General features: G+C 54.0%; 1 protein-coding gene across 4 annotated transcripts; it reads right to left on the bottom strand.

Moving 5' to 3' along the window:
• Nucleotides 1-10,801: 10,801 nt before the first annotated feature.
• MMAB (metabolism of cobalamin associated B) lies at nucleotides 10,802-23,839 on the bottom strand. 4 transcript variants are annotated; one of them, XM_027124502.1, is made up of 9 exons: nucleotides 23,685-23,838; nucleotides 22,286-22,341; nucleotides 20,773-20,866; nucleotides 18,051-18,108; nucleotides 16,033-16,105; nucleotides 15,688-15,785; nucleotides 15,288-15,352; nucleotides 13,451-13,510; nucleotides 10,802-12,038 (listed from the first exon to the last, which is right to left on the bottom strand). In XM_027124502.1, exons 1-9 carry the CDS (start codon nucleotides 23,798-23,800, stop codon nucleotides 11,981-11,983), a joined length of 678 nt encoding a protein of 225 aa, XP_026980303.1. In that variant the 5' UTR covers nucleotides 23,801-23,838; the 3' UTR covers nucleotides 10,802-11,980. The 4 variants fall into 4 exon arrangements, with proteins under 4 accessions (XP_026980303.1, XP_026980305.1, XP_026980302.1 ...); XM_027124504.1 differs by having other exon boundaries at nucleotides 10,802-11,980; nucleotides 23,685-23,837; XM_027124501.1 differs by having other exon boundaries at nucleotides 10,802-12,006; nucleotides 23,685-23,837.
• Between the last annotated feature and the right edge of the window lie 174 nt (nucleotides 23,840-24,013).

Raw genomic sequence — 24,013 nt, forward strand, 5'->3', positions numbered from 1 at the left:
GTGGCTTTGTTCTGCTTTTTATGTCGGGAAGGAGCACTTTGCAACCGAGTGCCTGGAGAGCTCAGGATGGGGCATCTGGGGCTTAAAGGGCGTGCAGGCTTCCACAGCGGGAAGAAGACACAGAGGATGATGCAGCAGACAGCCGAGGCTCACTGCCTCACCAGGGTCAACAGTGCTGGACAGTGTGTCACCTTTCAGGTAAAGCTAAAGCCCCCTTAGGCACCCTGCATGCTCCCCATCCTTCTCACGCATTTCCCAGAGGCAGCCACCACCCTGGATTACATGCCTTCCACGGTAACGTAAAATGGTGACAGGTGTTTATTGAAAAAAATCCAGATAATTCAGAAGTGCTCAAAGTAAGATTTTCCAGCTAATCTGGGTGTATTCGGCTTTCCTCCATTACTGAGGGTCGCATTTGCAGGACATGCCAGCCCTGTCTCTTCCTGTTACACAAGACCAGGTTTACACCCAGCAGAAAGCCCATCTCAACCCTGCCAGTCTTTCCAGCTCCTCCCGTGAGTTCTTGCTGCCTCCCCTGGCCTGGGGGCACCTGAGGATCTGAGCATCAGGAGAGAGGTCTTGAAAGCCTGCCAGTTGGGCCACCTGGGCTCCCAAGAGGAATTCGCATATGCCAGGCTCCCTCCCACAGAGCATTTATATCCTGCAAAGGAAAAACATTCTGCAGAGTCCCCCAAATCCATCAGTGGCCTCCAGTGTGGGACATACCCACCTAAAAAACTAAAGCCTTATCCTGTGATATTTTGGCTTTTAATTACAAGTTAGTAGTGCAAACAGAAAGTTTGTCTTTATAACTAGGGAAAACAAGTGGGGTGTTTTCCATTACTATTAAAATGAGGACAATTCAATACACTGATAGAACTTGCAGGTGCCTAAGAATATTTAGGTGGAACGCGGTTGGAGGAACACAGGTCAGCACTGTTTCTGACTCCAGCAAAGCCATCAGCCTATGTTTGTGCTGCTGATGTAGCCGATACACGCTGCTAACTGTGAGAGGTACAGACAGGCGGGTTGTCTCTAAGCCTGGCTAACGTGTAGACCCAGGGCCCCCCTTGGGCTGAAGTCTTATTTCCTGGAAATGTCTTAAATTGATAAGAGCTGGTGGAGAACTGTGGAAAGCGTTCATTCAGTGTCTTTTCCAAGAAACAGAGGCACGTGTGCAAACCCGGTCCCTCACCTCCTGCTCTAATTCTCATGGGGCGGCCTGGCTGTGTGCGTTTCCGGGAGTCCTGGTGCCACCATGGGGGTGGCCAGAGCTCAGTGGCGTGATGTGCACCCAGCACGAGTGAGCACTCAGATGTCAGCCCTCTTCCTGCCCTTCCTCACCTTTCATGTTGCGAAACCCGGGCTGCCCCCGCACCTGGTCGTCGGGCTCTGGCCAGGCTTCCAGAGTAGCTTCTGGTGCTACCGACAGTCACAGCAGGATGAAGAGAGATGACACGGAGGAGGGTCCTCTGTGATCTCTGTGGAGCTTCTGCAGAGTGGGGAGAAGCACACGCCCTCCTCTGCACTGCCTGCGGTGCAGGGCTGAGCAGGAAAGGACACAAGCAAGAGCACGTCAGCCAGAGGATCCTGGCCCAGGTGTTCCCAGGCTTGTGCCCCCCATCCCCCAACCAACACATGTGCACACAGCCACACTCCCACACAGTGTGACACTTGAGTAACGCTGAGAAGGGGCTGCTCTGAGGCCCAGACGGGACCCACGGTATTCTCCAGCCTTTGGAGCATGGAGTCAGAATGAAGCAGCCTCTCATTATAATCATCGTGATGGTTAACATTTGTTACAAGCGTGTGCTTAACAGGTGGCAGCTGACTCCCGAGTCTGGTGGAGTGCAGCTCTAACTGAGGACGCTAGAGAGAGCAAGGGCTTCGGAGCATCTGGAACTGGGTTCGCGTTCCAGCTCTGCCTCCCGCCAGCTGGGAGGCTGTGGGTGAGGCCCCGCGCTTCCCTGGGCTTCCATTAAGTAGGCGGGCGGCACTCACCGTGCCACGGAGGAGTCGGAGTCAGCGGCTGCAGGACCCCAAGGAGCTGGGCTCCACCATGCTCAGCCCAGCCCCAGGGGTGCAGGTCCTCCTCTGCCCGAGCCCTGGTGGAGCTCTGTGCTTCCCCGCACACTCAGGCCAGGCATCTCCCCAACCCAGGACTCACAGCTGCATTCCCTTTGTGGTTTTCTCAGCTCTTGGAAATTTGGGGGGACTGGGGTGGGTCTGTCAGTTTACAGACCCTACACCTAGAAGCCAGACTGCAGGGATCCCCCCAGCGACAGCAGAAGACACCCCACTGAAGCTGGGCCACAGAGGAAGCCAAAGCAGAGCGTCGAAAACACTCACGTGCACACGAGTCCCCAGGGAGATGCTGCTTCAGCTGGTCTGGCTGGGGCACTGCGCCGCAGACCACGCAGAGGAGCAAGGGCTGGAGTGTCGTCCGCTAAGCCCCAGCGATCAGGCTAAGACCCTGGACTTGGCATCAAAAGCTGAGTGACCCTGGGTAAGTTTCCAGCTCCCTGAACCTTCTTCCCTCATCAGTAAAATCACCCCAGTGATGGTGGTATCTGTCCTGAGAACCTCACGAACAGCTGGGGTGGAAACATGGACTGTGGGGTCACAGACACAGGTGCCAGGCCCATCCCGGCCACTCATCGGCTGCAGGAGCTTGGACCACCTCCGCCAACCTCTCTCTTCTTATCCAAGAACTGGGCATAGTGAGTCGTGCCTTAAAGAGCATCGTCATGGTAACAAGTAGTGTGCAGGGGTCAAAGAAGAAGGGTCACATCTGTTTAGGCAGGAGGGGGCCGTAAAGGAGGTGTTCTTTCATTTTCACTTAGAGGGTTTCCACTTCAGAGATGGGAAGGGAGGTATTTGGGGCAGAGGCAGCAGCCAGACGGAAGGTGTGAAGGTGGTGGACGGTGGGAATTAGAACACATCTATCACCAAGGACGGGAGTGGGAGCGTCCTACCATAAGTATAGTGATGGTAGCTGCCATCCCTCGGCCTTCGCCCAAGCCCAGCACTGCGCTCAGCCCTCTGCGCAAGTGGTCACGTTCAGTCCACCCGGGGACCCTGGGCCCTGGGAGCGTAACTGGTCTGTTCTGCAGATGAGGACACAGGTTCAGAGAGGTGGGTTCGCTTGCACGAGACCACACAGCTCAGAAGTGCCAGAAGCGAGATTTGGCCCTGCGTCTGTGAGACCACGGAGGTCCCCCTTCCACCACTACTAGCACTGCCGCCAAGGGGAACGGTCTGTGCAGGACACCCCATGCCGTGAGGGGCGCTGGAGGTGGCAAAGCCTAGGGGGTGCAAACAGACCCAGGGGGGCTGCAGGGGAGGGGCTTCCAGGGGAGGCCGGGGAGCCTGAAGTTAGAGGCAGAAAGAGACAGGTCGGGGAGACACAGTGACACTTTGTCCTCTTGACAGTTTGGGCTGCTCTGGACACCTATCCCAGACGTCAGGCTCCATGGTCCTTTCGCTTTCCCTCTGGGCCTGGCCCCACTGACTCCCCACCCTGCTTGTGGCCCACCCAGGGACGCTGTCCAAGGAAGGGACCATCACCCAAGTGGGGCAGCGCAGGGCCGCATGGAGTCTGCTGTGCAGCGTGGATGGTTTGGTCACCGTTAACAATGGTGCCAGATGGGCCTGGCAGCTGGCAGGTGTCCCAGCCAGGAGCTGGCCCAGGAAGCCATACTGCCAGGGAGTTCAGGCTCATGCCCATTCATCTAACAGATAGATAGCCAGGACCTACTATGCTCTGGGCTGGGCTCGGTGCTGGAGGTACAGAGAGAAGAATGTGGGCACCACCCTGCCCTGCAGAGCTCGATGTGGGGGGGGAAGAGGCGTAACTAATCCAAGGAGGACGTGTGTGAGCACAGACGGCATCGCTCGTCTCCAGCGTGGTGCTGCTAGGACGCTCACTTCACAGCTGGGGAAACAGGTTCAGAGATGATAAGCCCCTTGTCCGATGTCTCAGCATCAGTAAACGGCAGAGCCAAGGTTTGAACCCAGGTCTGCACACTGCAGAGCCCTTACCTGGTTTGAGCAGGCAGAAGAGGGCGTGGGAGAGCCTTCTAGCCAAGGGGCCAAGCTTGAGGGAAGCCCCAGGGGCTGTTCTGTCCCTTGTCCAGAGCCCGCTGTGTCTGCTGCTGTCCCCTGTCCCACCTACCCTCTTGGGGGCTGAAGGAAACAGACAAAATTGCACCCACCTTGCAAATAAGGCCCTGCAGCATTTTTAAGGACTTGCTGAGGACCCCAGAGCTCAGTCTCCCTGAGTCCTGGTAAAACCAGAAGTGACAGTTTGCACAGCTGCACAGGTCCCCAGCTAAAGAGCTAAAAGGCAGGGTTGGGTTTGGGAGTGCACCTGATAAGGGGTGCCCTGCCCTGTCGTATTGTCACTCCCCCGGCCCCTCGCACAGGTTGGGGGCTGTGCCTGTCTGACCCTCCAGTGTTCCATTGCAGCTTTAGCCTCACACATTCCTCCCTCCTAATAGAGGTTTATTAGGACACCCCGTCATAGAACTACCCCTGCTTCCTTGAACCTTCCCCAGAGGGCCTGACACAAGCCCAAATCCTCTAGGTCCTTTCTAACACCCTGTTCCTGAAACACCCCGCGGCTCTCTGTATTGTGTGCTCTCTCGTTGCAACAGGACACTCGATCCGACTTTGCTCAACTACGGGCGTGGGTGTGTTCTTAGAGGTCTTTAGCTGGAGATCACTGTAAATTGGAGACCCAAAAATGTCCCCCTGAACAAAGCGTTTGCCTTAACTAAATGTAGCACTGCAGGGAGGGGAGCAGGACCTGGTCCCTAGCACAGCAGGAAACAGCCTTAGAGGGAACTGAGAGGGAAACAGCCCAAGGAAGCGGCTTCCAGAACTATAGCCCTTGCCCCTAGGAGACCCGCTTGCTGGTGAGAGGAGGGATGGATGATGGAGGCAGAGGCTGGAGGTGGGCTGGGGGCGGGAGGTGTCACGCCACTTTTCACTGGCTTTAATCTTAACTTTGCATGTTTTAATGTGAAATGTAATTACAGATTCTAAATTCTGCTGGTGAGCTCATCAGGGCTGACTGATCAATTAGACTTACAAGTGTTTGGGTCTCAAAGATCTCTGACCCTGGTGTGTCATCTCAAAGCCCTGAGAAATCCCTGTCCTGCTGGTTTGCTCTCTTGGGGAGCTGCAGGGTTAGGAGAACACTTAGGCAGCCTGAAGACCCGTACCTACCTCTGAGGCCCCCACCCTTTTGAAATCTGCGAGGGATTTGGCCCAGGAATTCAGAAACGTCAAATACACATTATTTATTGCATTACCTCCGTAGGAAGCCATGGCAGATATCACTAATGGATTACCAAACTCCTTCCTGCTGCATCGGATCCAGCTTCAGGCTCCTTACCACAGCCCTTTAGGCAGCCACTACCAATCAGTTGGAATTGGCATTTCTTGCCCATCCCTGGGATAAGCCCTGTCTCAGCAGAACAGAGTTGGACAAGGAAGCTGGATTCTGATCTAGGAAACCCGGGTTGAGTGCTGGTTTTTCCACTTGCTGACTACGGCACATAGGATTCATTACTCTACCCGATGGGGCGCCAGTTTGTCCAGGTAAAGTCAGGGTGATAATCCAGAACAAGAATCCACATAAAATAATTAAATGTGAAAGTCCACTGTCTACTCTCAAATTCTGTACAAGTTAAAGATGCAGCAGCCAACGAGGGACAAAGAAGAATGCCAGCATCCTCAACATCCTGTGAAAAGCTGGTGTGATTACCCGCCGGGGGCACTTTAGTGGGGCTGCGATCATTTTTCTTCCCTCAGCTGTTGTCCTAGAATGGAAGCCAAGCGTCCACATTCAGGCTGCACAGGGGCTGCACTCCAAACAGCCAGCTGTCTCCAATAGAACGAACGCAGGGCACACTCACCAGCCTTCTAGTTTTTGGAGGGGCCCCGTGGCTTTGGCTGCTGGTGGGCGCCCTCCCCTTGGGCTGTTCTCTTGGCTCCAAACATCCCAAGGGAGGTAGATGATTTTTTATAGGCAGGGAAAGCAGTTGTCAAGTTTCTTTACACTTTTTCAATCATGTTTATTATACAAGTACGCCTCTGTCAAATCTAACCCAAATATGTTGTAAAAAAAAAATTAGGAAATCCAAACAAAAATGTAAGTAGAAACCACCCAGTAATCCCACGATTTAGAGATAAGCATTATTAACATATAGAATGAATCCTTGCATCTTTTTTCTATGGTATATTTACACTCATGTTTCTTTTACAGGATTTGGATCATTCTATACCTACCATTTTATAATTTGGGTTTTTTTTCCCCACTTAATAGATTGTGAACACTTTTGCCTAGTAATAAATATATAGGCACCATCATTTTCAGTAGCTTTATGATATTTCCTACAGTCCCTTATTGTTAAATATTTCTTCTTTAATAATAAGCTCCCTATTGTTGGACATTTGTTTCCAGTTTTTCTCTGTAATGAGCAGCATGCACTGAAAAGAAAAAAAACAACCCTATGACTCCACTGATGAATCTATTTCCTTCCGAGAAATTCTCAGACACGGAATTGCTGGGTCAGAAGGACGCACATTTCCAGGACTTGGATAGGCATTGCCAGATTGCCCTCCTGAGAGGTCGTACCTAACTCCACCCACCACAGTGGAGTCAACGTTTCTCTCTCCCCGCTGACACCTGCAGGTGGAGATCCACAGGCTTAGAACTGGCTCCAGCTGCCAGTCCTGCAGCCGGACCCCTGAGGGCTGCAGGAATCAAGTTCCTCCCCTTCCATGCCCCATCCCAAAGCGCCTGAGAGAGCCCGTCTGCCAGGTAAGGCCAGGGTCCCGATGCCACCCGGTGCGGTCCCCCGCAGACCCCGACCTCCTCCCCTTCCACGTAGGCGCCTGATGTCTCTCCTTGAGGCCTGCAGCCCACACCTTGTGACGGGACAGCGAGCTTCTGAGCTATCGGCAGCCTGATTTCCCTCTACAGCTCCTACGGAGTTAACAGATGTACACACGTCTGAGGCAGTCATGCGGCAAGAGACTTTGGGGCCAATCCTTCCCGTTTTGACAGTGTGTAATCGAGGTGAAGCCATAAATTTTATAAACAAGAATAAACGACCCTCAGCAACATATGTCTGCTCGACCCTTTCCAAGGTGATCGTAAATAAAGGCACCTGCTCACTGGGGAGGGACGTGGGCACTGCAGATGGCCAAAGACAAGGGCCAAGGGTTTGTGCCTTGGGAGCAGCTGGTGCGGGGAGGACCCCCAGGTCCTGGGTCAGCTGGACGCCTTTCTGCCATTTATTCAATCCCTTCCCCAGGCTGCCTTTGCCCTGGTGCACGCTGAGCGGGCCTGCTGCTCACCCTTCCTCAGAGAGGTAGCTTGTAGGGGGCTTCTCCCGGGTTTAGGTCCCCTCGTCTCCTCCTCTGCCCCAGTTATTTGTCAATCATGTCCTCTGTCCCAAGAGGGCACCTTGTGGGAATCCGAAGACCAGGTTCTGCTGCTGCCCGCAGGGAGTCCTCGGGCACTGATCCCTTTTGGCTCTCGCTGTTCTGTGACCGGGTCACCCTCCCTTTCACTTCGGCCTGTTGCTCCTGGAGCCACATCCCCCTGGGCTGGCCTGGCCCAGGACCCTCTGGAGGCCCCCATCTCCCACCGGCTCGGGAAGTCTTAACAAACCAGAGGTGCTACTCCCGGTCCTGTGCGCTCCACCTGGGCCTGAGCTATTTGAAAGTGCTTTGAAAAAGGATAAAACCTGATTCAAAAGTAGCTACATTTTATTTTTGTTGAGCTGCTGCCGTGTGCCAGGCCCATGGACATATTTCCTGAACCCTTGGAAGTTGGTATCATTGTCCCCAAAAATAAAAGCTGAAGATTGAGGTTCAGAGTGGTTACAGATGCCCTCACGGTGACTCAGCTAGGAAGTGACAGAGCTGGAACTTGATTTCAAATAATAATAGTCAAAACAATAATAGCTAACATGAGACGGGGGAGCATGCTAAGCCTTTTAAACATTGCCTCGTTAAACTCTCCCAGTGGTCCTGTGGGGGGGATATGATTTTCATTCCCATTTTACAGTTGAAGAAGCAAGTCCAAGGAAGACGGAACGACTTGCCCAGAGTCGTGATGCTAGGAAGTAACAGAGCTGGTCTTGGACCCAAGTCTGCCTGAAGCTGACGCCCATGCCGAGCGTTTGACTGTTCTCGCACCACAAGCCTGGGGCTCCGCAGAGCCAGCAATGAGGCCGCTGGAGCAGGCAGCCCTGTGCACGGACTCACTCCTGAAGTGGGTGCTGCACTTGAGAACTGAGAGCAGAGGTTCTTCCCCGGGGCTTCCACGGGTTGTACGCAGACTGCTGTATCTACTCAAAGAACTTCTCTTGTCCTTTGCAGATGTTTCACTACGGTGGGAGAGGATGCACAGAGCCTTCATCAGGAGTTTGTGAATCCGTGGAGTGGGAGAGCACCGGGACACCCCCAAAGTTCCTGGGTGTCCCCCAACCTTCCAAATCCCGGTGTCCCCAACCAGCTCATCTCCTGCCTCTGCTTGCGCCCAAGCATTGTCTTCCACGATGGACTCCAGAGAAGAAAAGTGACAGGTCAAGGCAAATGAACACTGCACCCTGGCTGGGCTGCAAAGGGGGCCTCAGTCCTCTCCCTAAGCAAGGTGGGACCAGCGTGGGTCCAGTATCGCCAGTGGGCCTGTTCTGAAGGGAGGGGTGAGCCACAAATCCTCCCAAGGCACTGATTTATGTAGCATTCATGTGGAATTTATTACACAAAGGATTTTATTCAATTAAACTTGAAATGTGTCTGGATTCTTAAAGGTTCAGTAATGATAACTGGGACAGAGGGATCATAAAACTGTAGGGGTTGTCGGAGGAAGGTGTGAGGGTGGGGTGGGGGGAGATGAGGGTGACATTGCAGCTGATGGGGGATTTGGTACCGGGGACGTTTGTCATTGGGATGCGTTACAAGTTCGGGTTATGAAAATTACTCGGTGAAAAATGCACATTAACAATAGCCATGAAGTATCAGTTAAGGGAAAGTAGGTTGAGAAATGAGACAGCAGAATCTATTAGTGCCTGACATTGTTCTCAGCGGCCCAGGGCGTGATTAAAATGACTGTCAAGTGGCAGTGGGGGGAGGAGCACTGGGCCGGGAGTCACAGGGCTGCGTCCCTGGCCCACATCTTGGCACTGACTCCCTGACACAAGCTGGTTTGCAAGTCTGTTTCCCCCCTCCTGCCATAGACAGTGCCTCCCTCGGGGTTGCTGTGAGGTTTCAATGCAATGATGTTTGTGGAGCCCCTGGCCTGGGGCCTGGCATGTCAAGCCCTTCGACAATGCTGGCTGGTGGGCTTCTCGCCGCTGGAATATCCAACCACCTCTGACTGTGGCCCTAAATACGATCCTGAGAGCCAGACCTGGACCAGGGAGAGGCAGGTGGAGCACTTTCTTGGGTGCAAAATGTATGGGAACACCCCCAAATCCAGGAAGCAAGAGAAATAACTTTCATGCAATTTTTTACAGAATTTTTTCCACTGCAGTATTTTTTTTTAAGATTTTTTTTTGATGTGGACCATTTTTAAAATCTTTATTGAATTTGTTACAATATTGCTTCTGTTTTATGTTTTTGGTTTTTTTTGGCCGCAAGGTATTTGGGACCTTAGCTCCCTGACCAGGGATCGAACCCACACCCCCTGCACTGGAAGGTGAAGTCTTAACCACTGGACCACCAGGAAAGTCCCTCACCGCGATATTTTAAAAAATCAAATTTATGCAAAAACAAAATCTATGATCGACAAGGTATCACCATTATAAGTAAAAACAGCCTGCCATTTCTCTCCCGACCTGCGTTGCTGTGTGATGCGGACGACCATTTACAAGGGTTGACAGCGGTTGCAGACGGGCTTTATATACAGTCATGTGTTTTGATCACAGAGTTTTCATTAACTTTTCCCACTGGGTTCGAGACCGGGGAGGATGTTTTGCTAAGTGTACGGGAGTGAACACATTTTTCCTTTTGCTTCCAGCTCCCACATGGCTATGTAAGGTACAGCAGAGGAGCGAAAGTTTCAAACTGACCCGTCCCCTGGGCGAGCCCTTCCCCAGCAGGCCGCCTCAGTTCTTCCCAGGTCAGTGGCACAGGACATGCCTGCACCTGCATGTTTCTCAGGGGTGTTTGTTTCTCGGGGATGTTTGCTGGTGGAAGGGATGATGCAGGGGGTGTGGGACCTGGGAACCCAGAGTTACCATCTGGCCTGCGACAGCCCCTCCCAGCAAGGGCTGCTGGGGAGGGGATATGGCTACAGGAAAAGGCCTTGTTTCAGAGATCATCCCATGAGGACGCTGTATCTACTCAAAGAACTCCTCTTGTCCTTTGCAGATGTTTCACTACAGTGGGGCATGTGGGACTTTTTATTATGTACGTCCTGCTCCTTCCAGGAAGATGCTAAGGTGTGGGCAGGACCTAGTCACTTGATGGATTTGCTGTGGGCTCTTGGAACATAACCCTCCCCGGTCCAGCCTGAGTGCCTGCCCGACAGTGAACCACCTTTAGCCTGTTCTGTAATGTTCTCAGTTCTGTTCACACAGGCCGAGTGCCCACCATGCACCAGACCTGGCGCCAACTGCTGGCCGGGGCCACTTCCTGGAGGGTTTTCACTTTCACTCACGGCCACCTGCACCTCAGCCACTTTGCCCAAGTCCAGGAACGAAAGGACCCAGAAGGGACGAGATAATGATGTTCCTCCAACAAAATGAGCAGGTAAGGTGGTTAAGAACGAAAGCAAAGCTAGCACAAAACTCATCATTTTAATGTTTCCTAACTGCTGGCAAGGATGGCTGGAGGGACCAGACTTCCGAGCTTCAGGCTAATAAATGATGGCTGGATGGAGTTCACTGGGCGTTTCCGCCCTGACAGTTAGTGAGAGCCTGCCCTTCCCAAGTTGTTTCCTGCAATTAGTGGCGTGGAGTCTTCAGGTTCTCAGGGCTGCCTCCTCGCCCTTCATAAATATCCCCCTTCCCAAGGACACAGCTGGCACTGGCAGGGTCACTTCCTAGCGGGAGGGAGCAGCAGTGACAACTGAAATAAAATACAGCTGTGGCCCGGATCTCAGAGGCATAAACCAGCCAAGTGCAACATCAGAGAAGTAGGTCTGGTCTGCGTCAGTGTCGCTGGAAACATAAGAGCTTATAGTCTGAAGCTGAACGCAGTTCACCTCTGACCCTGGACGCCACCTGCCCGGGCAGGACATGCCCTCATTAAAGTGGTGGTGTTCCTCTCCCCGCGATGTCCGTCCCTTGATGGAGGAAGGCTCCCCTTTAGAGAAGATTCTCCGGGCTGCACCCTCGCCACACATGCACTTCAGTCCAAGTGTTTCCGAGGCCTCGCCTGTCAGTCTGCAGCCATCCTTCCCCCTTGATGAGTGGCTCAGAGGTGACTAAACTCCAAATCCTGTCTGCCTTACTCTTTATAAATGTGACATTTTAAAGCCCCTTTGGCACAGGTAAATCACAATTACATTTCCAAGGGCCTCTGGTACCATTCCAAATGAGCTGCCAGTGGAGGGCATCTGTCTCTTTCTCTCTCTCTCTCTCTCTCTCTCACACACACACCCACACAGACACACCCCACACACACCCTCAAGCCTTTCCCACTTTTATTCTTTTTTGGAAGGCTGAGGAGAGCCCAGGGGAGGGGGCTAGAATTCTCCACCGGCCTCAGCTCCTGAAGGAAGTGGGGGACCCTGAGAGGAAGCGGAGTCTGGACAAAAGACCAGCTTCTGGCCCCTCTGGGTGAGATCTTCAGGAATCAGGACACGAGGGCAAAGTCTTCCTTTCCCGTTGTCACTGTGGAGGAGTCTGCAAAGCTCCCTTTTTCCATTATTTCCAAGCGCCTCAGGCATGGACCGACAAGTCATTTTTCTTGTATATTTTTTCTGGATTCCCCTCCTTCATGGCTGTGTATCTGGCTAACGTGAAGAGATAGTCACTGAGTCTGGAGGGGCAAAAGAAGGCAAATGGAATGATCTGAAATGAGAGATCAATGCTAACAGGGTCCTCCCTATATTAGCCTTCTAGGAGGAAATACCAGTCACGTGCCCCAGGAGCATCGGGTGCGACAGCGGGTGCTCAGCCCACCTGGGCTTGATGGATGGCGCTCCAGGCCAGCTTCCTGAGAGCCCAGCGCCCGACTCTGGCGCCAGGGCTGGGGTGGTTCCTGCAGGATGAGGCCACTACCCTGTCTGACCTCACAGGGCTGGTGACTTTGCGCCACTCCCTGGTTTCTGCACCTTCCAGTGAACAGGACTGGTGCCTCCCAAACTGGGGTGTGCACACAAGTCAACTGGGGATCCTGGTGACATGCAGATCAGATTCTGATTCGGGAGGACTGGCTGGGCCAGGCCCAGGATTTGGCAGGTCTAAACTGTGCCCAGGTGATTCTGGTGCTGCTGGTCTACTCTTTGAGTAGAGGGAGCCTAGAGCAGGCTTCTCAAGCTCGGCACTAGTGACATTCGGGATCATTCCTTGTGGCTGGGTGATCCTTCGTGGCAGGAAGAGGGAGCTGTTGTGTGCATCGTAGGACACTGGGCAGCACCCCAGCCCCCACCCACTTGTCTCCAGACATTGCCAGACATCCCGGTTGAGAAGCACTGGCCTGGAATGTTCTAGTGGGCTAGACCCTAGTGCCCCCCTCCCTTCTTTCTTTGACCCGGCGGTGATGGGGCCTCTGGGCAGGGCTGGGTGGGGAGGGAAACAGGAGAGGCAGCAGCGAGCCTGCCCCTCAGCGGCTGGCAGTTAGCTTGCGAAGCTGCCCTGTGCTCTCCCTTGTTTCCGGGCCGCACGGACCCCACCCTCCTCTTCTCTCCCTGCCCCAACCCTACCGCGCGGCCAGCTCCATGCCAGGTCCTGCTGGAACCTTCCCTGACCCGTGCCCCCTCCTGGAACCATGCCCCCCTCCTCCTGATGCCTGGCTGTCTCTCTGGGAGTGTGGTGGGGGACTGGGCAGTGGAAGAGACTCCGCTCTGGGTGATCGCCCCCGCCGCAGAGCTGTCATATGCTGGTTCCTCATCTGCACGGTGATGCCTTCCTTGCTAAGAGAACGAACTGGCTCAGCCCACACAACCTACATGGCTGGAAGGCTCCCCAGGATCACTACTGTGACATGAACAGAACGGTCCTCACTCCCCTCAGGCCCACTCCCCTCCCAGGAGGAAAGGAGCTGGTCAGGACCATCAAAGCCCAGGCCATGTCCTGGGGGAGGAGTGACCACATCAAGGGGCCAGACCCTGGCTGTGAGGTCACTTTCTGGACCCCAGGCAGCTCCTGGGGTCCCTCAGCTCTCAGCCCTGGCCTGGCCCACGCTGGAGCCACAGGAGCCAGGGCTGGAGCCACGAAGTGCCTACCTTTTCAGAAAGACCCTCCAGATCCCATCTGAGTACCTGTTTAAGAACTTGGCCACGTTTGCATCCGTCTCACCAGACTGGACAAGAGGCACCACGCTAGGAGGGGAGGAAACACAGCATCACACTACGTTACGGGCTCAACACACTTGGGGGCAGGAGCTGCGTCCTGAGTCAGCATTTCACTCCCGCTGCAGCCTCACCAGTCTGTGTGCAGACACGCTAGATGGTGCTGTCTGCTGAGTGCCAGTGAGCTGGCAGCCCCTCCATGCACGTCGCCTCTGCTACGTAACTCCTGCTGGGAGGTGCTCGCCCCAAACCGAGGCCCCAGGTTTGTGTCTCCTGCCCCAGGGGCTTTGTCACCTGGGCACGGGTTTGGTGTCCTCAGGACCCCCCCCCCCCTCGGCCATTCCCTGATGTTGGGCCTTTGGGTTGTTTCCAATTTTTTGCTACTCTGAGCACTGCTGATGTGGACAGCTTTGTACAAATGACTTTCTTCCTTTTGAAGCTGAAGCTCTTTTGTGACTCAGCATCACTTTAGGAACCACTTGGCCCCAAGGGCCTTTCATGAAAAGTGAAATCTTTATGACATGGGGCTATGGACGGAGCTCAGGTATGGAGCAGACACACCTGGGCTCCAATCCAGACTCTGCCATGGACCACCCAGGTGACCCTGGCCACGGTGTCACCTCTGAGCCCCAGCATCCTGACTCCAGTAGAGTGGGGGCTGCCACCACCTCTCTCCCAAGGTTACCACAAGGAATCGATGAAATAATGGATACAAAGTGCCCAGCACGGTCCTGCCGGTTATATAAAGCAGGGCTTTATTCCCATTTCTCTGTAAAGCCGGCTGGCAGCCTGGCCTATGAGTGGTGTAAATGGAGATGTTGCAATTACTCTTTTTTTTTTTAATTTATTTTTTATTTTTTTGCGGTACGCGGGCCTCTCACTGTTGTGGCCTCTCCCGTTGCGGAGCACAGGCTCCGGACGCGCAGGCTCAGCGGCCATGGCTCACGGGCCCAGACACTCTGCGGCATGTGGGATCTTCCTGGACAGGGGCACGAACCCATGTCCCCTGCATCGGCAGGCGGACTCTCAACCACTGCGCCACCAGGGAAGCCCCGCAATTACTCTTTTAAAGTTTCCTTGAAAAGGCAGTCAGGAGCTTCTGGCGGGGGGCAGGGGGGTGTCCCTCCTCTCCTGACTGAGTTGGGGGATTGGGGTAGCAGGTGGCTGATCTGGGCCCTTCTCCACCCAGCAGCCAGCATGTCATCTCATGGCCTAAAACCCATCAATGGCTCACAGGATAAAGGCTCTCAGGATAAATGCAGAGCTCTCGGGGCACATGAGGCCCTGCCCGGCCTGGCCTCAGCTCAGCCTGTAGCCTCGTCATGCCTCACGCCCCTCACTCTGGACCAGACACTCGGCGTCCTTTGTGTGTGTTCCATGCAGACTGCCGCCTCTGCCCTTGCTGTCCCCTCACCCTGGGCACTCTGTCCACTGTGCCCCCAGTACCCCCCATGCCCAGTCCCAGGCTGGGTCACTCTGGTGCCAAGTACTCTCCCTCATAGCTCTTATCATGGTGTGGAGCTTTTCAATCCTTTCTGCTCAGCTGAGACCACCCCCACCATTTAAATTAACCCCAGGAACAGGGAGTCCTCACTGAATACGCACCTGAATTTCATACCACGTGAGTGTTATTATAATTACAAATAATCGCCTAGACCCGCTGGGCCTCCCCCTCCCCTTTCCTGGAGCTGCCTGCTTCTGCACAAGCTCTGATCCCGACGTGCTGTTCCGCGCCCACCCCACCACCCCCGTCAGGATCACTGTCTCTCTGCCCAGGCCCCGCTCCCTCGGCCCCGCACCCCTGTACCGTCTCTCAGCTCGGCGGCACACGGCCCGACAGAAATGCAGTGCAGAGCTGCTCTTGCCTCCGGACTGAAAGGAGAAAGCGGGTGTTGGCTGGAAGGGTGGGGGGAGGGTGCCCACTGCAGGCAGGGAGCCTGGATGGACGGAGGGACACACAGGCCCCGCCCATAACAGGCAGTGTTCTGTCTCCAGGGGCCCTGCCGGGGCACACCCACTGGGTACCCCTCTCCAAAGCAGGCAGGACTGGGGAGGGAGCCGTGACGGTCTGGAGGGGACTTGGGGGCTGGGGGAAAGCTTCTGTCGCTGTTAAAAATTAAAAGGGGGGAGGCTGAATCCCTGCCTGTGTGTTTTGGTCAACACACTGGCCCGCAGCCACCCCCAGGTTGAGGCAGCCCAGTACCTACAGGCAGGATGAAAGCCGTGAGCGGGGGCAGCTGGCTGGAGTATCTGTCGATCCACTGCTCCAGCTCCAGGATGGGCCCTGCCTCGAACGTGGCATGTTCTGTGGAGCCAAGGAGAAGTGGCCGTGAGGCCACTGCCCCAGGATCACAAGGAGCCCACCCCATCCCTTCCACCTGGGTGCCCACCAACCATTCCCCTGGCTCAGAGGGACCCTCTGTCTCAGGCTGCACAGGCCAGGTTGACAGGGGTCCCAGGAGACACCCAGGACAGAGTCATTCCCCCCGCCCACGGGCCCAGGCCCCCCAGGGCCCTCTGAGCACACACAGTGGGTTCAGGGAGAGAATTACTTAAGTGAGCCTCCCTGGCTGAGGAGCGCGGTGTTGCCAGTGCAGAGCCGACGTCCTGCAGGGAGCATTGGATCTGGGGAGGAATGGAAGGCGTGGGTGAAGACCCTGTTACACGGGCCAAGCGGGGCTCTCGTGCGTCCACGTGCAGGGCTGGGCCTGCCGGGAGCTGTCAGACCTCTAAGGAGCCGGCATTTACAAAGGCTAATCAGCAAACTGTCTGAACCTGCAGCACAGCACGTCTGCCCTGTTGGGAGGGGCCCTGGGTGACGCAGACGGGGAGTGTCAAGCGCCCAGGGATAGTCAGGAGGAGTCTTCTCACCCCGACCCTCCTCTCCCATGTGCCGGGCCCTTCGAGGTTTTTCTTTTCTCTAAACTGACGGCCTTGGTTTTCTAACCTATAACACTTGGGCGGAGAGACCCAAATTGACAGTGCTTTTTAAACTATACAGGACAGGGCTGTGCCCTCTGATGAGACAGCCACCGTGGCAGTGTGCCGGGAGCAGGACACAGTCGGTGAGAGTAGACGGTGCCCACCCGGGAGTGGACTGGAACCTGTTGAGCCACCGAGCAGCAGACTCTGGGTAAGTTCCTTAACCTCGTGGCGTCTCTGTGGCTTCCGATGGAAAGGGGCGTCACAGTACTACTCCGCGCCGGCCACCTGCGGCGTTTACCCCGGGGGCTGGAGAGAGGTGGCCCCAGTCTGGGAATCCGATCCCAGCCCCGCTGATTCCTGGCTGTGCGGCCTTGGGCTGAGCCTCAGTTTTGTCCTCTGTAAAACGTGAGGGCTGGCCTCCACCTCATGGGCTTCTGCAGGGAGAGCCGGGAACAGGCTGCCTGGCCTGCCATAGGCCCGGAGCAGCTCCCGGGGGCCAGGCGGGGAAGCCAGCTGAACAAGTCACAGTCTGCACCCTTGGGGCGCCCAGGCCACACTCCTGGTGATGCTTGCCTTTAGAGGCAGAAGCACAGGAGCTGCGGAAGCCTGGGAGAGGCACCAGCTGGAGGCAGGGGTGGCCAGGGAAGGCCCCGGAGGAGGTGATGTTGAAACTGTTACCCAAAGGACGTGGTCTAAAGCAAGGGAGGGGCTCATCACGCCGCCGACCCCCTCCTCCCTCTGCAAACCCCGCTCAGAGGTGAGCACGGCAGACAGAAACGACCACTGTGGACGCCAGCAATTCCTCATTCTGAGGCTGAAGACCAGTCTCCCTCGTACAGGAGGTGCCTCATTCATAGAATGTTCCAGCAGTTTAGGCCTCCCATCTTTCTGCAGCCCCTCACTACCCTGTGTCTGCTCCCAGGGGCCCCAGTGGGCTCCAGCCTGGCCTGGAGGACTGAAGCAGGCCGAGGGCTGACCCTCCAGGGAGCAGCTGACTCAGGTCAGCACGCAGACTAAAACCCCAGGTACATTCTCCATGTTCTGGGGGTGGTGGCCCTGCCTCTATTTCTGAAGTCCTCTCTGTGGGCCAGAGCCCCCGCTGCCTCTTAAGGAACAGAACAGTAATTCTAAGAACCCTACCATCCCCCCCCACTGAGGGCTAACCACAGCTGGGCCTTTCAAGTCTCTCAACCTCAGGGCCACTAACACTTTGGCCCAGGTCATCCTCTGTCACGGGGACCGTCCTGTGCGTTGTAGGACGTTTAGCCTCATCCCTGCCTCTACGCACTAGATCCCAGTAGCACCTCCACCTCCAGTGTGACAACTTAAAACATTTAAGTTGCCCAGACAACTTAAAATATCTCCAGACATTGCCCTGTGTCCCCTGAGGGGCAGAACTGCCTGGGCTGAGACCACTGCCCTTCACATTTCCCTCTCTGAGGCCAAACCTCACCACTCCCCTGTGAGGGAGGGTCATCTCTGTGTGTCCCCATCTTACAGATGAAGAAACTGAGGCTCACAGAGGGTAAGTGGACTAGTCCCAGGTGACACAGAAAGGAACTGATGGTCAGTTGGCAAATCCAGTTATGGCCACCAGGCCTTGGGGTTGGAAAATCCCAGCTCGGGGTGAGACAATGTTACTCACTTTCTGAAGCTCTTCCACAAACGGGTGGCCCTTTTCTGCAATTAATTCCATAGCAAACCTGTGAGGCAGAAGGAAGAAGAATTTGCCTCGAATATAACATCGCCAGGCCCTGTCTTGCTGGAAGGCGATACATCCCAGGGGATTGGCCGTTTGGCTAATCGAGCTGTCACAGGAAGGCCGTTGTTTTCTTGCTGACATTGAGGAACATCGTAACCTTCCACGTGGTTGGGGGTATTTGTTTTTCGCCGCTCATCCAGCCAACAACTCCTCTTTCAGCGCCTACTCTGGCCAGGTCCAGGTGATTCAGTATGAACAGAGGTGACACAGGCCCCGTTAGGCAGGACAGGGAGATGTGAATCAGATGTCACACGACTAACAGTGAAGTTGCAAACTGAGGTCAGTGCTCTGAAGGAAAGGGTGAGAGTCCTGGGATATTTGGCCTTGATTAGGGTTCAGGGAGGGCTTCCTGGAGGAAGCAATGCTGGAAGTGGGACTCTGAAGGCTGAGGAGGAGTTCGCTGGTAAGGCTGGGTGGGGCAGGAAAATCAAAGTGCCCCCGATGCAGGTCAGGACTGTGGCCCTGGCCTCCCTCAGAACACTGCACCCTCTTCTGTACCAGTCAGGGTCCCGGCCAGACAGTGGTGTGTTTGAAGGGTTCCTGGAGAAAAGCTTCACGAAGGGACTACTGATAGAGTGGGAAGGCTTATGGGAACTGCAGATGGATGGCAGAGATGAGCAAAAGCAAGAGCCTGAAGGGGCAAGGGAGGGTCAAAGGCACTACCAACCCTGAAGAGAGCTGCATTCTGGGCAGAGGCCACCGCCAGGAGCTGGGCAGCTGGGAGAAAGCAGTGGAGAGCCCCACAACTGCCAGAGCCGCACAGGGCTGGGGGCAGGGTCACACATACCCCTACCCCTCTCACCCTCGTCCGATCTCCTGCTGGTGCTGCCCATTGGTTGGACCAACTCTAAAGCCAGAGGACAAGGGAATCGGGGTGAGACCATCTCCAGGCCAGCCTCACAGGCACAGGAGAATGGCTTTGAAAGGGCAAAAGAAGAACTACTGTGCATCTTCTAGCCCATCTTACAATCAGAACTAAATAAGCACACATGTAAGCTGTCCCGCGTTGGTCTTCCCCTCTGGATGGTGAGGCGGGGGCGTATGCCTCAAGCCTGGCACATTGGAGATGCTTGGGAATATCTGCTCACCGAGGATGTTCCCACGACAGAGGCCAGTGGGAGGCCCCTCCCCATGCTCGCTCCATCCCCGCTCCCACCACTTGTGGCTGCCCCTCCAGCGTCTGTCTGCTCCGCCCCGCCCGCTGCACCGCACCCGCAGACCGCAGGCTCCATGAAGGCAGGGCTGAGGCTCCCCACTCAGCAGAGCCTGGCACACGCAGATGCTCCGCCAACATCTGAGGACGGAAGAATCCACAGCTGAGCTGTGGCCAGGCCCCTGCACCACATCACCTGAGGGATGATGGCCTGCTGATTTGCTAATTCTAAACAGCCGATGCTAGAACCCGCCTTCCTGCCCCTCTGCCCACTTCATCTTGTGTGCACTTCCCCCTCGCCACACCCTTCCCCCACACACCAGGGGGTCTGCCCTCTCTCCTCTGCTGGCAGACTAGCTACATTATCTTTCCTGAGAACCTCACTTAGGCCCATCACTGAGAAATGGCCACCATGAACAGGTAAGTTTTAATAATTATGATGATAATAATAGCTAGCATTATGATTGGTGCTAGGTACTGTCCTAAGGGGGAAACATGGAGTTCTCTCATTACATCCTCACAAGAACCCAATGAGATTGGATACTATTACTAGGATCACTTGACAGAATAGGAAACTGAGGCTCAGAGAGGCCAGGTGATTTGCCTGAAGTCACACAGCCAGTCAGCAGTGGGAGAGAATTTGAACCCAGGTCTGTCTGATTACCATGATCTTCACCCACAAGGCCGAGTCAGAACTTGTGAACTAGTACTTATAATAACTGCAGCTCATGCTGCCAACGGCTTGCTGAGCATGGTGGCCCGAACTTTGTTCTCAAATATTGGCGGCCCCTCCCACCCCTGCTGCTGTCACATGTGTCCACGTCCCTGGCTCTGGCCAATGAAATGTGAGCAGAGGTGGCGTGTCACTTCGTGGAAGCTTTAAGAGCCAGCGTGGGCATCACTGTGGGCTTTTTTCCCTCTGCCACAATTACTGGTGTTGTTCTAGACAGAGGCTGTCCCACCAGCCCGGGTCCCAGAGTGAAGGCCAGGCAGAGAAGAAACATACGCAACCCACGATGGGCTTGCAGTGAGACGATGAAATACGCCTTTGGTGGTTTAAGCCACGAAATGTGGGGGTTGTTTGTTACACCAGCATGGCCCGGCCAATCCTGACTACTTCCCTGAGTCCACCTTCTAAACTCTGGCTGTGTATATGCTTAAAAAATAAGCCTCCCGAAAGGGATCATGTCTGATGCCCTGTGTACTGTGCTCGACTCACCTGTCACTTTGCACGTGCACCTCAATGGCACACACATACAAGCAGAGTGAGGGAGCAGGGATGGAGGGGCGAGGCAGCATCACGCGGTGAGGGACGGAAGCCACAGGCCAAGGAAGGTTTATCGAGGGCTGGCAGCCTCTGGGACTGGCGGGCACTCTGGAGAGCTGCACATCAGTCATGCCCTCTAACAACCAACTCAAGCCCGACCTCAAGGCCAATCCCGTCCCCCTTACCCAATGGCTGAACTTAATTCATCTGTAGTTCCCACGGCTTCAAACACCTGGTCGTCTTTCGGTCTCCTTTCTCCGGTGAAGGTGCTGGAAAACCCTGTGAAAATGTTTTGCTGCCCAAATTAAAGAGTTTTGTTTCCTGATATGCTCTTTTAAAGCATTTTTCTACTTGAAGGATAACATACACAGAAAAGTGCTCGAATCATAAGTGTACAAGTTGATGAATTGTTACTAACTGAAGCAGACCTCTGTGATCAGCATCTAGATCAAGGAATAAAACAGGAGCCTCACCCTAGAGGCCCCCGTGTCCCCGCTTTCAGTCACTGCCCCCCTCCCCAGGGGTAACCACTGTCCTCACTTCTTCCCTGATATACTTTATTTATTTATTTATTTATTTTTGGCTGCGCTGCTTGGCTTGTGGGATATTAGTTTCCCGACCCGGGACTGAACCCAGGTCCTTGGCAGTGAGAGCGTGGAGTCCTAACTGGACTGCCAGGGAATTCCGTCCCTGGAGTCTTTGGCTGGAGGGCATCAACACTGTCATCCCTTTGCATCTTTTCTTTTCTTATCGTGATAACATAAACATAATGTAAAATTGGCCATTTTAACCATTTTTAAGTGTACAATGGCATTAAGTACATCTATGAATGTTTTTATCTTCTTACTACATAAATATACCCCCAAAGCAATAAATACTGGTAATCTGCGTGGTTTTTTTTTTGGTGGGGGGGGCCATGCCACGCAGCATGCGGGATCTTAGTTCCCCAACCAGGGATCAGACCCGCGCCCCCTGCAGTGGAAGCGCCAAGTTCTAACCACTGGACCGCCAGGGAAGTCCATGCGTGGTTTAAAACTTTAGAAAATGGTATCATACTGATATGTTCTTCTGCATCTTTTTTTTTCTGTACATCATGTTCTGGCATTTTTTTAAATTATCAAAGCAATATATGCTCATTACAAAATAAATAATAGAATAAAAGTATGTACAGGAAACAATGAAAGCCCGTCTATTTATTCCCCTCTCCCACAATTCAATCTCTCTCCCAGGTAACAGTCCAAGGTATAACCTTTCACAATGTTCTATGCACACCTGAACACACATATAAATATACACACACACTTTTATCCAATGGATTCCAACTATTTGGATTGTTCTGCAGCTTGCTTTTATCACTTAATATATCTTGGGCATCTTTCATTTCACATCATATTTGGGTGACGCCTATTGAGATCTGTCACATACTTTTAACGTCTGCAAACAATTTGGAAGAACTTTAAAAAATATATTTTAAAGCTATTATTTATTTAATTCTCATTCCAGAATTTTCCATCAATTTCTAGTGCCGCGTGGCATACAGGATCTTAGTTCCCTGACCAAGGATCGAACCCATGCCCCCTGCAGTAGAAGCGTGGAGTCTTAACCACTGGACTGCCAGGGAAGTCCTAGAATTTGGAAGAACTTTAAGATGGAATCTGCCATGTCTTTCTTTGCATTTTTCACCTGTCCCCACCCTACCTTTGTCTCCTGTTTTGGTGTAGATCTTGGGGAGCTTGGGTGTCTTCGAGGAAGGCTGTGGCCTAAGGAGAAATAAACATAAAGAGACGATGAGTGAGGATGGCGTATATACTGGGGCACGTCCTTCAGTGGGTCACAGTTTGCTACCCATATCCTCAGAGGCAGCACTTACCCCCTTCTGCTTGGATCTCTTGAAATCTTTCCCCTTCGTTCCTCTTAGTTTTAAGCCCTTTGTGGGCAAGTTCTATGTCTTGCCACACCCGCATCTGCAGAATAGCTGATGTAGTGCACTGCTCAATGCAGACGCTCTATAAATATTGGCTGAAAGAATTTATCGATCACTTTCCATAGTCTCTGCACTGTGCTAAGTGAATTACAGGCATTATCTCCTTGAATTATCCCTGGAATCTTCCCAAGCACTACCTATGATGTTCATTTTTTTTTTTTTTTGCGGTATGCGGGCCTCTCACTGTTGTGGCCTCTCCCATTGCGGAGCACAGGCTCCAGACGTGCAGGCCCAGCGGCCATGGCTCACGGGCCCAGCCTCTCCACGGCATGGGATCTTCCCGGACGGGGGCACGAACCCGCGTTCCCTGCATCGGCAGGCGTACTTTCAACCACTGCGCCACCAGGGAAGCCCGTTCATTTTGTTTTTGAGGAATCTGTAGCTGACGGGATGAGACTCTTCCTCCTAGGTCACCACGGGAAGAAACGGTAGGGCTGGGATTCTTGCCCAAGACTATCGACACCCCAAAACTGTTACCTCTGCTCTACCAAGCCAGGGACTCTTGGAGGGAAAAATCCCTGGGCCATTACCATACTGTAAAGCTTCATGTATACTCCGAAATGGAGAATTGCCAAAACAGGGTTCGAAAACTGGCATTTTCAAATAGCAACACCTTTAATAAAGACTTCAACATTAAAATGTGACATTAAAAGGTTATTCAAAGGTTAAATTACTGGATCTGTGAAATAGATTAATCCATTATTAAGTCAGGTTCTGAGGTCCGGAAACGGGGTGCAAGTTTCAAGGTATATGATGATAGCCATCTTGAGACCGTATTGGTGTATCTCTGTGCCTTAAAGTATAAACTGCTTTGGAGAGAGGTTAATATCCGAATCGAGGCCCCTCCTGATTGTGAGGCCAGGCAAGATGACCCTCTTGGCTCACATGGGATATGCCCTGTCCTGATGGATGCTGGGCTTCGTTTGGACTTGTCTTGCGCCAAGAAACCTTGGTCTCTGGCTTCCACGGAGCCCACGTTGCCACGGTGACGTCACGACTAAAGAGGACGTCACCTGGCGATTGCTGCGGTGACCTCCCAGCGGTTTGACGTAACCATGGCGACAACATAACTCAGGGCAGGTGCCTGAGTTACCCTCCCAGCCAGGTACTCACCTGTCCCCGTCTTCCACGCCCTGGGGGCCGCGGCTCTGGAAACGGGGACACAATAGCTTGCGGGCGCCGAGGCACCCGCGCAAGCCAAGGCGACCTCCCAGGCCCCACACAGCCATGGTCCAAGGATCTGGTAGGGGACTGACCCTGCCAGGCTCCCGTCCAGACCCCGGGGTGACTCCACCTACCTCCGGCCGCACCACCCATCAGCCGCCATCTTCCATTGGTCCGTGGCTCTCTCCCCAGGGCGGGACACTCCCAGAGACTTGTTTCTCATTGGTTTACGGAAGGAGTTGGGCGGGGAAACCCGTGAAGACTTAGTTAGCAACAGC

This window comes from Aethalodelphis obliquidens, unplaced genomic scaffold, assembly GCF_003676395.1.
Source record: "Aethalodelphis obliquidens isolate GAN/ISIS:26980383/991018 unplaced genomic scaffold, ASM367639v1 scaffold28, whole genome shotgun sequence".
Classification (NCBI taxonomy): domain Eukaryota; kingdom Metazoa; phylum Chordata; class Mammalia; order Artiodactyla; family Delphinidae; genus Aethalodelphis; species Aethalodelphis obliquidens.